Genomic DNA, 15820 nt, shown 5'->3' with positions numbered 1-15820 from the left:
TACTCATTTCCCATCCATAGAAAACCCCTATCCCATTGCCTCTCCTCCTTTTTGTTTTTATACAATTTTTAAAATGTTAATCAAAGGCTTTATACGTTTGGTAATGCTCAATAACAAGATGCCCATACAATCAGAAGTGTAACTTAATACCCAACCTAGATATATCAACTATCTTTGACTGGCAGAGACACTCAAAAATCCACCTCCATGTTCATCTGTCTCTTTGTTGTCTCCGTCTCTCCGTCTCCGTCTCTCCGTCTCCGTCTCCGTCTCTCCGTCTCCGTCTCTCCGTCTCCGTCTCTCCGTCTCCGTCTCTCCGTCTCCGTCTCTCCGTCTCCCTCTCCCTCTCCGTCTCCCTCTCCCTCTCCCTCTCCGTCTCCGTCTCCCTCTCCCTCTCCCTCTCCCTCTCCCTCTCCCTCTCCCTCTCCCTCTCCCTCTCCCTCTCCCTCTCCCTCTCCCTCTCCCTCTCCCTCTCCCTCTCCCTCTCCCTCTCCCTCTCCCTCTCCCTCTCCCTCCCACCCCCTCTCATTACCTAGCTCCTCCTCTCCTTCTCCTCCTCTTCTTCTTATTCCTCCTCTTCCTCTTCTTATTTTTCCCACCTTAGCTCCTCCTACATATCACCCTTCCTGTTAAAATAAAACTTTTCTCTCAAAATACAATTAAAGCATAACTATACCAATTTGTATCAGTAAGGTACCAGATAGACCTAATACACAGTCCATCATATTGTTGACTAACTAGAACCTCTGTCATCTCTCCTAACTAAAAGACTTAGTTCTGAACCAGGCTTTTTTTTTCTTGGCTTTAGAATGAATGTCAGCTGAAAACCATCCTCTCAAATCTGTTCTCTCAAAGTAAATAGCCGGGAATGGCTATGAGACTATAAGTCTTCAACAATTTCTAGGTTCTTAAACGTATTATATATTTGTCTGTACTACAAAGATACTCTTTTAAATGTGACTTATTTAATTTTACATAAACATAAAAACATACATGGTAATGGGATATCATCTGATTTTTTGATAATATTTAAATCAGAAAAAGTTGATATTCAATGATATATGTATGTGTTTCATATATACATACAAATGTATATAATACATTCTGTGCCTTCAAAAATTGATTACTTTTTTTTATAGAATAAACATTCAAACTAGCTCCGGTCTGTGCCTGTGCCCTGAGCAGACCCTGGGTGCCAGCTCTGCACCCAATCCCACAACACACAGAGGAGGCTGGACTCCCAGGAGCTCTAACATTCCCAGGATCATAGGTGACGAGGCCACAACACCCCCCTAAACTGGGAGTTACTGGGACCTGCTGGGACCCGAAGATGTAGGAACCTCCTCCTGGCCAGTGGCATGGGTTCCTTCTGATCTGAGCCGGGGTCCTGAGCAGACCTTGGGTGCCAAATCTGCACCCAATCCCACAACACCCAGAGGAAGCTGGACTCCCAGTAGCTCTAACATACCTAGGATCATAGGTGAGGAGGCCACAACACCCACTCCAAACAGGAAGTAACTGGGAACCCCAGGGATGCAGGACCCCCCCACCTGAGCAGTAGCATGGGTTCCTTCCAGTCTGCCCTGGTGCCCTGAGCAGACCATGGCCACCAGCTCTGCATTAATTCTACAAAATCCAGAGGAGGCTGGACTACCAGAAGGTCTAACACACCTAGGATCACAGAGGAAGCTGGACTCCCAGGAGCTCTAACATGCCTAGGATCATTGCTCTGCACCCAATCCCATAAAACCCAGAGGAAGCTGGACTCCCAAGAGCTCTAGCACACCCAGGAACATAGGATCATAGGATTATGGGAACTCAGGAGCTTGGTCACACCAGGATTTCAGGATCCTAGAGGTAGCCTAACTCCCAGGAGCTCTTATACCCAGGATCTCAGGATCACCAGATCACAAAGATAGCTAGATTCTGAGGAGTTCTGACACAACCAAGATAATAGGAAGGACAGCCTCCAGTCAGAGACAGCGAGTGCAGGTAGCACTAGAGATAACCAGATGGTGAAAGGCAAGCTCAAGAACATAAGCACCAGAAACCAAGGTTACTTGGCATCATCAGAACCCAGTTCTCCCACCATAGCAAGTCCTGGATACCCCATGACACCAGAAAAGCAAGATTCTGATTTAAAATCACTTCTCATGATAGTGATAGAGGACTTTATGAAGGACATAAATAACTCCCTTAAAGAAATATAGGAGAACACAGATAGAACAGGTAGAACAGCTAGAAGCCATTAAAGAGGAAATGCAAAAATCCCTTAAAAATTACAAGAAAACACAATGAAACAGGTGAAGGAGTTGAATAAAACCATCCAGGATCTAAAAATGGAAGTAGAAACAATAAAAATCAAAACACCAAATGCAAAAGCAAAGAAAGAATATTAAAAGCAGTATATATAAAGGCAGACCTATCAAAATTTACCAGACTTTTCACCAGAGACTATAAAAGCCAGAATATCCTAGACAGGTGTCATATGGATCCTAAGAGAACACAAATGCCAGTCCAAACTACTATTCCCAGCAAAACTCTCAATTACCATAGATGGAGAAACCAAGATATTCCATGACAAAACCAAATTTACGTAATATCTTTCTACAAATACAACACTACAAAGGCTAATAGAGGGAAAACTCCAACGGAAGGAGGGAAACTACATCCCAGAAAAGGCAAGAAAATAATCTTCTTCCAACAAATCCAAAAGAAGTTAGCCACAAAAACATAATTCCACTTTAAACAACAAAATAAGAAGAAGCAACAATCACTTTTCCTTAATATCTTTTAACATCAAGGAACTCAATTCCCCAATAAAAAGACATAGACTAACAGACTGAATATGTAAACAGAACCCAGCATTTTGCTGCATACAGGAAATGCACCTCAGTGATAAATACAGACAGTACCTAGGAGTAAAAGAATGGAAAGCAATTTTCCAAGCAAATGGTTCCAAGAAACAAGCTGGAGTAGCCATTCCAATATAGAATAAAATCAACTTTCAATCAAAAGTTATCAAATAAAAGATAAGGAAAGACACTTAATACTTGTAAATGAGAAGTCTACCAAGATGAACTCTCAATTTTAAACATTTATGCTCCAAATACAAGGGTATCCACATTCATAAAAGAAACTTTAAAAGCTCAAAGCATACTTTGCACCTCACACAATAATAGTGGAAGACTTCAACACCTCACTCTCAGCAATGGACAGATCATTGAAACAGAAACTAAACAGAGACACAATAAAATTAACAGAAGTTATGAACCAAATGGATTTAACAGATATCTATAGAACATCTCATCCTAAAACAAAAGACTATCCTTCTTCTCAGCACCTCATGGTACCTTCTTCAAATTGACCAGTTTTGGTCACAAAACTGGCCTCAGTAGACACAGGAAGATTGAAATAATCCCATGCGTCCTATCAGAACATGACAGACTAAGGCTGGTCTTCAGTAACAACAAAAACAATGGAAAGCCCACATATACACATTGAAGCAGAACAACTCTCTATTCCACAATAACTAGGTCAAGGAAGAAATAAAGAAAGAAATTAAAGACTTTTTAGAATTTAATAAAAATGAAGGCACATCATAGCAAAATTATGGGATACAATAAATAAGAGAATAAGAGAATAAGAGAAAAACTCATTGCTCTAAGCACCCACCAAAAAAAAAAAAAAAAAAAAAAACTGGAGAGAGCATGCACTAGCAGCTTAACAGCACACCTGAAAGCTCTAGAACAAATAGAAGCAAATATACTCAAGAGGAGTAGACAGCAGGAAATAATCAAACTCAGGGTTGAAATCAACCAAGTAGAAACAAAAAGAATACTACAAAGAATCAACAAAACCAGGAGCTGGTTCTTTGAGAAAATCAACAAGATAGATAAACCCTTAGCCAGACTAACCAGAGGGCAAAGAGACAGTATCAAAATTAATAAAATCAGAACTGAAAAGGGAGACATAACAAACTGAGGAAATTCAAAAAATCATCTGATCTGACTACAAAGGCCTATACTCAACAAAGCTGGGAAATTTGGAAGAAATGGACAATTTTCTAGACAGATACCAGGTGCCAAAGTAAAATCAGGATCAGATAAGCCATGTAAACAGTCACATAACCCCTAAGAAATTTAAGGAATCATTAAAAGTCTCCCAACCAAAAAAATCCCTAGACTAGATGGGTTTACTGCAGAATTCTATCAGACCTTCAAGGAAGACCTGATACCAATTCTCTTCAAGCTATTCCACAAAATAGAAACAGAAGGAACACTACCCAATTTGTTCTATGAAGCCACAATTATGCTTATGCCTAAACCACAGAAAGATCCAGAAAAGAAAGAGAACTTCAGAACAATTTCCCTTATAAATATTGATGCAAAAATACTCAATAAAAATTTCACAAACCAAGTTCAAGAATACATTAAAACAATCGCCCATCATGATCAAGTAGGCTTCATCCCAGGGATGTAGGAATTGTTCAATATATGAAAATCTATCAACTTAATCCATTATGTAATCAAACTCAAAGGAAAAAAACACATCATCATCTAATTAGATGCTGAGAAAGTCTTTGACAAAATTTAACACAGCTTCATGGTAAAAATCTTAGAAAGATCAGGAATTCAAGGCCCATACCTAAACATAGTAAAAGCAATGTACAGCAAGCCAGTAGCCAATATCAAACTAAATGGAGAGAAACTTGAAGCAATCCCACTAAAATCAGAGACTTGACCTGTCTGCCCACTCTCTCCCTACCTATTCAGTACAATACTTGAAGTTTTAGCCAGAGCAATTAGACAACAAAAGGAGGTCAAAGGGATACAAATCGGAAAAGTCAAAATGTCAATATTTGCAGAAGATATGATAGTATACTTAAGTGACCCAAAACCTCCCACCAGAGAACCCTTAAACCCAATAAACAACTTCAGCAGAGTGGCTGGATATAAAATTAACTCAAACAAATCATTAGCCTTTCTCTGCTCAAAGGATAAACAGGCTGAGAAAGAAATAAGGACAATGATACCCTTCACAATAGTCACAAATAATATAAAATAACTTGGTGTGAATCTAGCCAAGCAAGTGAAAGAGCTTTATGACAATAACTTCAAGTCTCTGAAGAAAGAACTCAAAGAAGATCTCAGAAGATGAAAAGATCTCCCATGCTTGTGGATTGGCAGGATTAATATAGTAAAAATCGCCATTTTGCCAAAAGCAATCTACAGATTCAATGCAATCCCCATCAAAATGCCAACTCAATTCTTCATAGAGTTAGAAAAGGCAATTCTCTCATTCATTTGGAATAACAAAAAACCCAGGATAGGGAAAACTACTCTTAACAATAAAAGAAATTCTGGGGAAATCACCATCCCTGACCTCAAGCTGTATTACAGACCAATAGTGATAAAAACTGTGTGGTATTGGTACAGAGACATGTAGAAAGATCAGTGGAATAGAATTGAAGACCCAGAAAAGAACCCACGGACCTATGGTCACTTGATTGTTGACAAAGGAGCTAAAACCATCCAGTGGGGAAAAAAAGACAGCATTTTCTACAAATAGTGCTGGTTTAACTAGTAGTCAGCATGTAGAAGAATGCAAACGGATCTATTCTTATCTCCTTTTACAAAGCTCAAGCCCAAGTGGATAAAGGACCTACACATAAAACCAGATACACTGAAACTAATAGAAGAGAAAGTGGGAAAGAGCCTCAAACCCATGGGCACAGGGGAAAAGTTCCTGAACTGAACACCAACAGTTTATGCTTTAAGATCATGAATTGACAAATGGGACCTCATAAAATTGCAATGTTTCTGTAAAGCAAAGGACACTGTCAATAGGACAAAATGGAGAGTCACAGATTGGGAAAAGATCTTTTCCAATTTTATATCTGATAGAGGGCTAATATCTAATATATACAAACAACTCAAGTTAGACTTTAGAGAATCAAATAACCCTATTAAAATGGGGTACAGAGCTCAAAAAAGAATTTTCAACTGAAGAAACTCGAAGGGACTAAAATCATCTAAAAAATATTCAACATTCTTAGCCATTATGAATTGCAAATCAAAACAACCCTGAAATTCTACCTCACACCAGTCAGAATGGCTAAGATCAAAAACTCAGGTGACAGCAGTGCTGGTGAGGATGTGGAGAAAGAGGAACACTCCTCCATTGGTGGGATTGTAAGCTGGTACAACCACTCTGGAAATCAGCCTGGCAATTCCTCAGAAAATTGGACATAATATTACCTGAGGATCCAGCTATACAACTCCTGGGCATATACCCAAAAGATGCTCCAACATATAACAAGGACATATGCTCCACTATGTTCATAGAAGCCTTTTTTTTTTTTTTTTTTTTTTTATAATGGCCAGAAGCTGGAAAGAACCCAGATGTCCTTCAACAAAGAAATGGATAAAAAAAAATGTGGTACATTTATACAATGGAGTACTACTCAGCTATTAAAAACAATGAATTCATGAAGTTCTTAGGCAAATGGATGGAATTAGAAAATATCATCCTGAGTGAGGTAACCCCATCACAAAAGAAGGCACATGGTATGTACCCATTGATAAGTGGATATTAGCCCAAAAGCTCACAATTCCCAAGATATAACTCACAGACCACATGAAGCTCAAGAAGGAAGACCAATGTGTGGATGCTTCAGTACCTCATAGAAGGGGAAACAAAATACTCACAGGAGGAAATATGGAGACAAAATATGAAGCAGAGACTGAAAAAAAAAAGGCCATCCAGAGTCTGCTCCACTTGAGTATCCATCCCATATACAGTCACCAAACCCAGACACTATTGTGGATGTCAAGAAGTACATGCTGACAGGAGCCTGATATAGCTGTTTCCTGAGAGGCTCTGTCAGAGCCTGACAAATACAGAGGTGGATGCTCACAGCCAACCATTTTACTTTGCATGATATCCTCAATGGAGTAGTTGAAGAAAGGACTGAAGAGGCTGAAGGGGTTTGCAACCCCATGGAAAAAACAACAATATCAACCAACCTGACCCCCTCACAGCTCCTAGCGACTGAGTCTCCAACCAAGGAGTACACATGGAGGGACCCGTGGCTCCAGCTGCATATGTAACAGAGGATGGTCTAGTCAGGCATCAGTGGGAGAATAGGCCCTTTGTCATGTGAAGGCTTGATGCCCCATTGTAGAGGAATGCAAGGGTGGGGAAATGAGAGTGTGTTTGTGGGGGAACACCCTCCTGGTTGCAGGGGGAAAGGAGATGGGAGAAGGGGTTTCTGGGTGGATGAGAAACTGGGAAAGGGGATAACATTTGAAATGTAAATAAAGAAAATATCCACATGCCAGAGGAGTGGAGAGGCTTTGATAGCCTAGGTCATCACAATGCCTGCAGCTGCAACTAAGCTTGCCTATATATTTTGGAAAAAAAAAAAAAAGTAAAAGAATAAAGAAGATATCTAATAAAAATAAAATTAAATAAAAAGAAGAGACCAACATCACTGAGGTGAAGTGATTAAGAAGAGACCAACATCACTGAGGTAATATCTTGGAAGGTTTTTACTGAGAGCCCGAAGAAGCTCTATTCAAGAGATAGCCAAGGTTGTACATCCTGCAGCAGCTGTACTTGATGATGTGTAAGAGTCACCGAGGCGGTACTGGTCTTGAAGACATGAAGGGGTCATGAAGTGTAGCTGAGGCTTGCCACTGTGAGAGTCTGTGGAAGGCCATTAGTGAAGGTGCAGCCTCAGTTGCAGTTGATGGCCAGGACTAAAGATGTCATGCAAAGGATTTGTGGCTTGGCATCGTGAAGAGAGATTATGAGAGGCTATTGGTGAAGCCTAGATGCATCAGAAGACCCCAGTATACTGAAGATGCCAGTACCATGGGATGATCACTAGGAATAGCAGCAACAGTGGAGTGAATCAACCTGAGCTTAAAGTATTACATAGGGCAGAGCTGAAGAAGTGATGCCCAATTTGGAGGAGCCCAGAAGATCATGTGTGGATCCCAGACATTGAAACAAGAAGCTGTAACATTGAAGTTGCCTTGGAGACCCCAAGATGTTTGAGATGCCAGAGGTGTGGTCTATCTGCTGAGGAAAGCTGCTAACCAGAAGTGGTACCAGCCCAGGAAAAAGAAGTTTGTTGTTGTCCACAAAGATAAAAAAAAAAAAAGAGTTGGAGATCTGAAGACTGCTTTGACATCAGACATGGAGATGCAGTTTGGAGTTTGCCCAGCTCGTTTCCTGTCTTGGTTTGGGGATTTACAGTTAAGTGATTGGATGAATCTCAGAAGAGACCTTGAACTTTGGACTTCTAACATTGTTGAAACTGCTCTAGACTATGGGAACTCTGGAAGTTGGACTAAATGTATTTTGCATTATGCTATGTTTAGGTATGGTCCCCATAGACTCACATGTTTGAACAAGCCTATGGGGGCCAGGGAGTGGAATGTGGTGGTTTATATATGCTCAGGCCAGGAAGTGGCAGGATAAGAAGGTATGGCCTTGTTGGAGTAGGTGTGTCACTGTTGAAGTTGAATTAAGACTCTCACTCAAGCTACTTGGAAGTCAGTCTTCCACTAGCAGCTTCAGATGAAGTTGTTGAACCCTCAGCTCTTCCTGTACCATGCCTGCCTAGATCCTGACATGTTCCCGCCTTGATAATAATAAACTAAACCTCTGAACCTGTAAGCCAGCCCCAACTAAATGTTGGCCTTACAAAAAAAAAAAAAAAAAAAAAAAAAAAAAAAAAAAAAAAAAAAAGGAAAGCTGGGAGAGTAACAGTTCATCTTTCCCAGAGAAGAGCATAACAATCAGTTGTCCAATGACAACCTGTATGCACACTTGGATATATACACATGAATACATGTAGCATTATCTTTAAGAATATGTGTATATGCACATATGCATGCAATAGCAATTAGTTTATAAAAAAGACATGAATTTAAAGGAGAGTTGCAAGGGGTATATTGAAGGGTTTAGAGCAGCTGTTTGCAACCTGTGGGCCATGACATCTTCGTGGGTCAAATGACCCTTTCACAGGGGTTGGAGAAAACCATGGGAAAACACAGATATTTACATAATGATAGCAAAATTATGGTTATAATGTAGCAACAAAAATAATGATATGATTGGAGGTCACCACAGCATAGAGAACTCTATTAAAGAGTCTCCACACTAGTCTCCACACTAAAGAGGCTGACAGCATTAGTTTAAAGAAAGAAAGGGGAAAGAAGAAATATTGTAATTATAATCTCAACTTTTTTAAAAAATAGAAAATAAAAATAAGACGTGAAAGAGAATGCTTTCATAAGTCCCATTCAGGAAATTCATAGAGGACATACTAATGTCTCCCTACAGTGGATTTTAAAGCACATGGAATTTGTAATCTACAGGGAAAGCTACTGAAATAACTTTTCTAAGATTTTCACTGGAGCTTGCAAGAACATACATAAATTCTACTCTTGCAATAGAAGGCATCAATAGCACTATTTGCACAAATTACACTGTTTATGCAAACCATTCAGGGGCAGCCACTGTCTTTATCTGATTTGACAAGATGAAAGGTCAAAGTTTCCAGACACCAAATCAGTTACACAAAAGACCTTCAACAGACAGATAACACTGAGCTAGATTAATGAAATTCATTATAATCATTAACTCCACATAAAGTAACTAAATACTGGCAGTAAGATATATACACAGTATTATTGATTTGTAAGTAAGAAATACCATCCATTTTATGTAAGAGATTTTTTCATTAGTCATCACATTAAAGTCAGACTTCTTTCTTCTAATCCATATACAATTACATAACTATAGTACTTTAAAGAATATTTCTTTATTTTTGGGAATTTCATATGTATATACAATGAAATTTAAGCAAAACTATCTACCATTTCCCCCTACAACTCCTCTCTGTTTTCACCTTTACACGTTCTCCTTCCAACTTCATGTCTGTTTTTATTATTATTCACTTTACATACTGATCACAGTCTCCCCTCCTGGACCACCTTCCCATAGTCCCTCTCCTTAACTCCCGTCTTTTTCTCCTCTGAGAGAGTGGAGGCCTGTGTATCCCCTCACCCCAGCACATCACGTCTTTGCAGAGCTAGGCTCTTCTTCTCCCACTGAGACCAGACAAGACCACTGAGTTAGGGGAATGGATTCCACAGATATGCATAGCTTTTGGGACAGTCCCACTCCAGTTGTTCCAGACCCACATGAAGACCATGCTGTACATCTGCTACATATGTGGGAGAGCCTAGGTGTAGCCCCAGTATGCTCTTTGGTTAGCGGTTCAGTCTCTGAGAGTCCCAGGGGTCCAGGTTAGTTGACTCTGTTGGTCTTCCAGTCCCTATCCCCTTTGGGGCCCTCAATCCTTTCTCCAACTCATCCGTAAGAGTCCCTAAGCTCCAGCCAATGCTTGGCTGTGGGTCTCTGTGTCTGTCTGAGCTGGTGAGTGGAGCTTCTCAGAGGACAGCCATGCTAGGTTCCTGTTTGCCAGCAAGACAGAGTAGTGTCAGGGAATGGTACTTGCCTGTGGGATAGGTCTCTAGTTGGGCCAGTTGTTGCTTGGTCATTCTCTCAGGCTTTGCTCCATCCTCAACCCCTGCATTTCTTTTAGACAGGATAAATTTTGGGTCGAAGATTTTGTAAGTGGGTTGGTGTCCCTATTGCTCCACTGTGGTCTCTGCCTGGCTACAGGAGTTTACCTCTTCGGCTTTCATATCCCCACTGCTGTGGATCTCAGTTAAGGTCACCCCAACTAATTCAGGCAAATTTCCCACAGGTGGCAGTGGCTGTATTCTTAAACACTTCTAAATAGCACACATTGATTATTTCCTTTTTTGGATTGTTTTAGACAATGAAAGTTATGTTAGAACAAAACAGCAACTTATCTCTTATTTCCAGTAACCTTGGCCACAATGATTTCTGTGTATCTTGACTTTTTAGAAGTAAGAAAGAATTCTTGAACTTTAGAAAGAGAGAAGATATTTCCACTACAAGTAAAATTCATGTGAAGAAGGTGACAATGTTCTTGACTGCTCACGTTCATGTTTTTTCTACCAGCTTGGTTAGTAGTCGGGAATAGGGGAAGCTCATAGCCCAGACTAAGCAACAGGTGATGGGATAATCAGATACTGATGCCAGGCACAGGATGGACCATCTTCTATCTTAATATGAAATATTAATATTTATTAATATTAAATTAATTTACTTAATATTTAAAACAAAAACAAAATTAACTTTCTGAAAATAAAATCAGAAGTTTAATTGTATTCATATATAAACACAGAGTGCTTAGAAATAAGCATCATAAAGACCTAAAAGTTCTCAAAAATAAAAATCATGAAGCATGATAGATAAAATTCTAGAAGACTTTAAAAACTACAAAGAATACCATATTCACTAATTAAATGATCATAAATGTACAATTCTCTAGAGATTCAATGCAATCTCCACCCAACCATTAATGACATTCTATTTTTTTCTTCCATAGTAAGAAGATATGCTTTTAGTTTCTCAAAAATATATTTATTATTTTTGTTTAGTCTTTAAAATTTTATACACTAGTGCAGTGTATTTTGATCATATTCATCTACAACTGCTGCCTTCTAACTTCTAGTGTGCCCCACAGCTTCAGGTTCTCTTGTTATTGTTGATTTATTTATACTCCCCTGAGTCTAGTTAGTGCTGCCCATATGTGCTTGGGTGTTCAGCCATCTACTGGAATGTGAGCAACCTAACAAAGGCCATGTCCCTCAAAGACAGTGTCTCTCCTATACCAATAAGTCCTCTGCCAAGAATAAGGCTTTTGGGGTCCCTCCCCATTACATGTTGGCATTGACTGAGCTGACGTTGTGTAAGTCTTGTTCAGGCAACACTGCCACATCGACTCTTAGTTGATGCCTGCAACAACAATTTCATGTCCAGAAGTCAGCATTTCACAGTTTTCTTTATCCTACAACTCATACTTTTTCCACCCTCTCTTCTTTGAAATTCCCTGAACCTTGTGTGGAAGGAAATTGATATAGACTACTCTTCTATAGTAGAGCACTCAAGTTACTTCTATATGATGTTTTGACCATTCACAAGTTTCTTCATTAACAAAAAGAAATCTCTCTGACCACATAAAGGGGGTAGAAAAAAATATATGGGTACAAACATACACACAATGCAGTTATACAGAATGACCCCTTAGCAAAACAACAGTAGGTTCACTTGAAAGGTCTGTGACTTGACCAGTCATGAGCTTTAAACAAAATTTTCAGGCACAAAAGCTCTCCGATGAAGAAAGTCTCATATCTAACCAAAAAGCTATCCATTACTCCCATAACTGCAATGTTACCATTGTACCAGTGAGTATGCCTTGACAAGCTGGCTATTGGAGCATGGAAATTCCAGCTCTGGGTGAGACTATTTATGTCTTTTCTCCCCACAAATCTGCTTAGCACATTTTTTTGCTATGCAGGCTGGAAGTTTTCTGGTCAGCTAAGATTGATTTCTTTATGTCCCACAATCAAAGTGAGTGATGTCTTCAAAAATAGGGTCTCACTATCTAACTATGGGGGGCAGCCAAGAATACCAGCAATAACTTGTATGATTTTGGGTTCCTCTGCAGGGTCTCCCTAACAAAAAACTCATAATGGATAGTATACCTGCCACTGACATTTTCATCCAGGAACCCAGGTCTTCTGGAAGCAGCAATGTCCACTCATGGTTGATTCTTCTATTCAAACTCGTTCACTAAAATGTATATTGTATTTTAATTAGGTTAGAAGCTAGTGGGTTTTCATAATACTTTTTTAAAACATAATTTTAGCTTGGGCTTGCACACTCTACCTCCTCTTCTCCAACCAACCCCCACACCTTTATCAACCTTTAGCTCCAGGAATCCCATGTTTTTTCAGTTCGTCAGTGTTTCATTTCACTACCCTCTCTAATTACAATATTGTTACCAAGTTGGAAGATCATAGATTTTCATAAAGCTTTTTTATACACCCACCCTTCACTTTTATTAAGCATTCCACTAGCCCCTCACTTTGCTCCATATCTTCTTTCAAGCTTGAAAAGTTCACCCCCAGTGTTTTCCTTCTCTATTTTTATTTCACCTGTATTATGCTATGCTCGCTCCCTTCACATGCTCACCTCCAGTGGTTAATGTTTAGTTTCTGGCTTCCACATGCACTAGGGTTCAAACATACCAAATGAAATATTCAAATTTAGGATCCACACATGAGGAAGAATTATCACATCTTTTCTTTCTGGGCCTAGGTGATCTCACTCAGTCAATATATAGCCATCCATTTACTTGAAAATTTCATACCATTTTTTTTATCAAACAACTAGAAAATCAATCCTATTATTATGTAAGCACTAAAGACTCAGAAGAGCTGACACTGAGCAGGAGCAGCATTTTTTTTTAAGTACCATATTAGCTGAAAGAAGCATCAGTAGAAACAAACATGACTTTATGAAATTTTAAATCATTTGATTCTCAATAAATATGCCAAAATTATGCATTGAAGAAAGATCAACTCATCAACAAATGCATTTACTTAAAGCTACACAGTTGACACAAAAAAGAAAGGAAGAAAATAAGGAAGAAAAGAAAGAAAATGAAAGAAGAAAAAGGACTCCAATTTTTTCAAATCTTTTCCACTCATTAGGTGTGCTTTCTTCTACATTATATTAGTATTCCATGGTAAATAATTTATAGGGCAAACAAAATAACACCATCAATCAGTAGCATCATATTAACACAACTTAGAATTATACACTGCAATGCACATGGCATGACACCTATTGTTTGCTGGATTGTTAATACACTGCTACATAAATGACTGCTGAATGTCACATTCTTGGAAATTATGAACTCCACCCACCTCATCCCTAAAATATCTGTAAAATGAAAATTATCATCTCACAAACTCTGACCATAAATTCCTCCAAAATATGTTTAGGGGAATAATGATTCAGAAGAGGGAAAATAAAAGCAGTCAAGTAACAAACCCTAGAAAAGATTATTTGGAAAAAAGGCTATTTTACTTATTTTAAGGCATAGTGAAAGTACAATACCTTCTTTTCCAGGTTGGTGAAAGTAGCTACATTTTAGTGAGTTTTAAGTGATATGCATTGATGAAAAGTGGTATGTCCAGTCAGTCATGTCTGGGATGCCACTGTCCTTGTTGTCCACACTTAGAAACTTTTGTCAGAAGTCATGACACAACACCCCATTTAATACTCATCAGGAAATGTATAATTGACAATAAACACATAAAATTCGGCGTTTCTGGAACTGATGATAGAATTAAAGTTAATTGTTTTACTCTCTTGTGGAAGGTAGAATTAATCATAAAAGTAAGACAAGGAAACACAAAATTTTCATGGAATTTGGTAGAAGATATTCTAGCATATATATATATGTATATATATATATATATATATATATATATATATATATGATAAATTGACAATAAAATGTAAATCTACTGTAATAGCCATCTCCCAATCTCAACTAATTTTCATACCTCCATGCATATCTCCTTCCAGAAGAGGGTGCTACTTCTGATTGGTAACTTGTCATTAAGATTGTAATTGTGGGTCTTTTTTGGTCTTCCTATAGGGTTGCCCTCTTCCTCAGTTTCTTCCAGCCTTTCTCTAATTCACTCATAGGGGTCACTAGCTTCTTTCCATTGGTTTGGTGTAAATATCTGCATCTGACTCTTTCAGCTTCGTGTTGGTCTTTTCGGAGGGCAGTCATGATATGCCTCTGTTTGTAAGCATAGGAAGACCAGTAGTCTCAACTAACCTGGAACCCCAGGATCTCTCAGACACTGAGCCACCAACCAGGCAGCATATACCACCTGATATGAGGCCCCCAACACATATAGAGCAGAGGACTGCCTGGTCTGGCCTCAGTCAGAGAAGATGCACCTAACCCTGGGAAAGTCTGGTGGGGGTGAAGGACATTTTCTTAGAGATGAAGCAGAGATGTGGATACAGTCATGCCTTCAGGGCATGGACAATTTATTTCCTTGTCACACCGTGCCAATTGAACAACCAAGAAAACAATAGGAAAGGAAGTAAAGTTGATGGTTTTGATCAAAACAATTTAGGTCACTATTGGCCCCTTTCCTGCTTCCACAGCTTCATGGAGTGACTTCCCATGCCTGGGTGCTCTGCTGGCCTGTTTCCAATCAATGCTGACAAGTGGAGTGACACCAGTCTCTGGACAACTTACATTCTGATGTCATTGGCTTGTTTTCCATTTCAGTGACTCTTAGGAATGAATACTTGATGGCAATTGTTTTTTCTTGACTTTTTTTTTTTAACTTTTAGGGATTATTTTTAATATCCAAATTTGTTTATGAAATCTACAAGGTTTTCTACATACAAGATCATGCTCTCTGTGACAACATATAATGTTTTTTTTTCTCTACATTGAGTACTTTCTTTTACAGGGACAGACAGTGAAGAGATTACTCCATCTCATGTTTCTGCTGATACCATTTTAGGTTCAACTAGAATTTGATCTCCTTGATGGAAAATCCCCTGGAAAATTCTCTTCTAAGAACCTTAGATCAAGATGCTCCAGCTAATTTCCTGTTAAACTACCTGCAAGTTCAAGCCTGTCTTCAGCTGCTTGTCTTATCTTTGTAAAAATCTATTCCTGCAACAGCCAAGTGAGATATCATGGTGTGGATCTCACCTTAAAAAAAAAAAAAAAAACTTTACATTAAATGCTTGGTGCTACATTTGAGTCCAAAATACCCAAGATAGAGACCCAGATAGCTTAATAAAGACTTTTTCAATTGTA

The 15820-nt window shown here is 38.9% G+C and overlaps 1 protein-coding gene and 1 non-coding gene across 5 annotated transcripts in view; both read left to right on the top strand.

Annotated features, from left to right (window-relative positions):
* Positions 1-15820, top strand: part of LOC117713780 (aldo-keto reductase family 1 member C13-like) — a 54694-nt gene extending 38874 nt beyond the window's left edge. For 2 of the 4 annotated variants that reach the window (XM_076939398.1, XM_076939400.1), the window contains one exon: positions 15519-15820. In XM_076939398.1, the coding sequence (XP_076795513.1) occupies positions 15519-15602 (84 nt within the window). In that variant the 3' untranslated portion in view covers positions 15603-15820. Of the gene's footprint in view, positions 1-15464 lie in introns of all 4 variants that reach the window. The other 2 variants (XR_013112257.1, XM_076939401.1) reach the window with 2 other exon arrangements.
* On the top strand, positions 7310-7413 carry LOC117714424 (small nucleolar RNA SNORA44). The gene has a single exon (XR_004607510.1). It is a non-coding gene; the product is annotated as a small nucleolar RNA SNORA44 (small nucleolar RNA).

The sequence above is a fragment of the Arvicanthis niloticus genome, chromosome 8 (assembly GCF_011762505.2).
Source record: "Arvicanthis niloticus isolate mArvNil1 chromosome 8, mArvNil1.pat.X, whole genome shotgun sequence".
NCBI classification, from domain to species: Eukaryota; Metazoa; Chordata; class Mammalia; order Rodentia; family Muridae; genus Arvicanthis; species Arvicanthis niloticus.
Note: the sequence above shows the minus strand (reverse complement) of the source record. Positions and strands in the feature narration are given on the sequence as shown.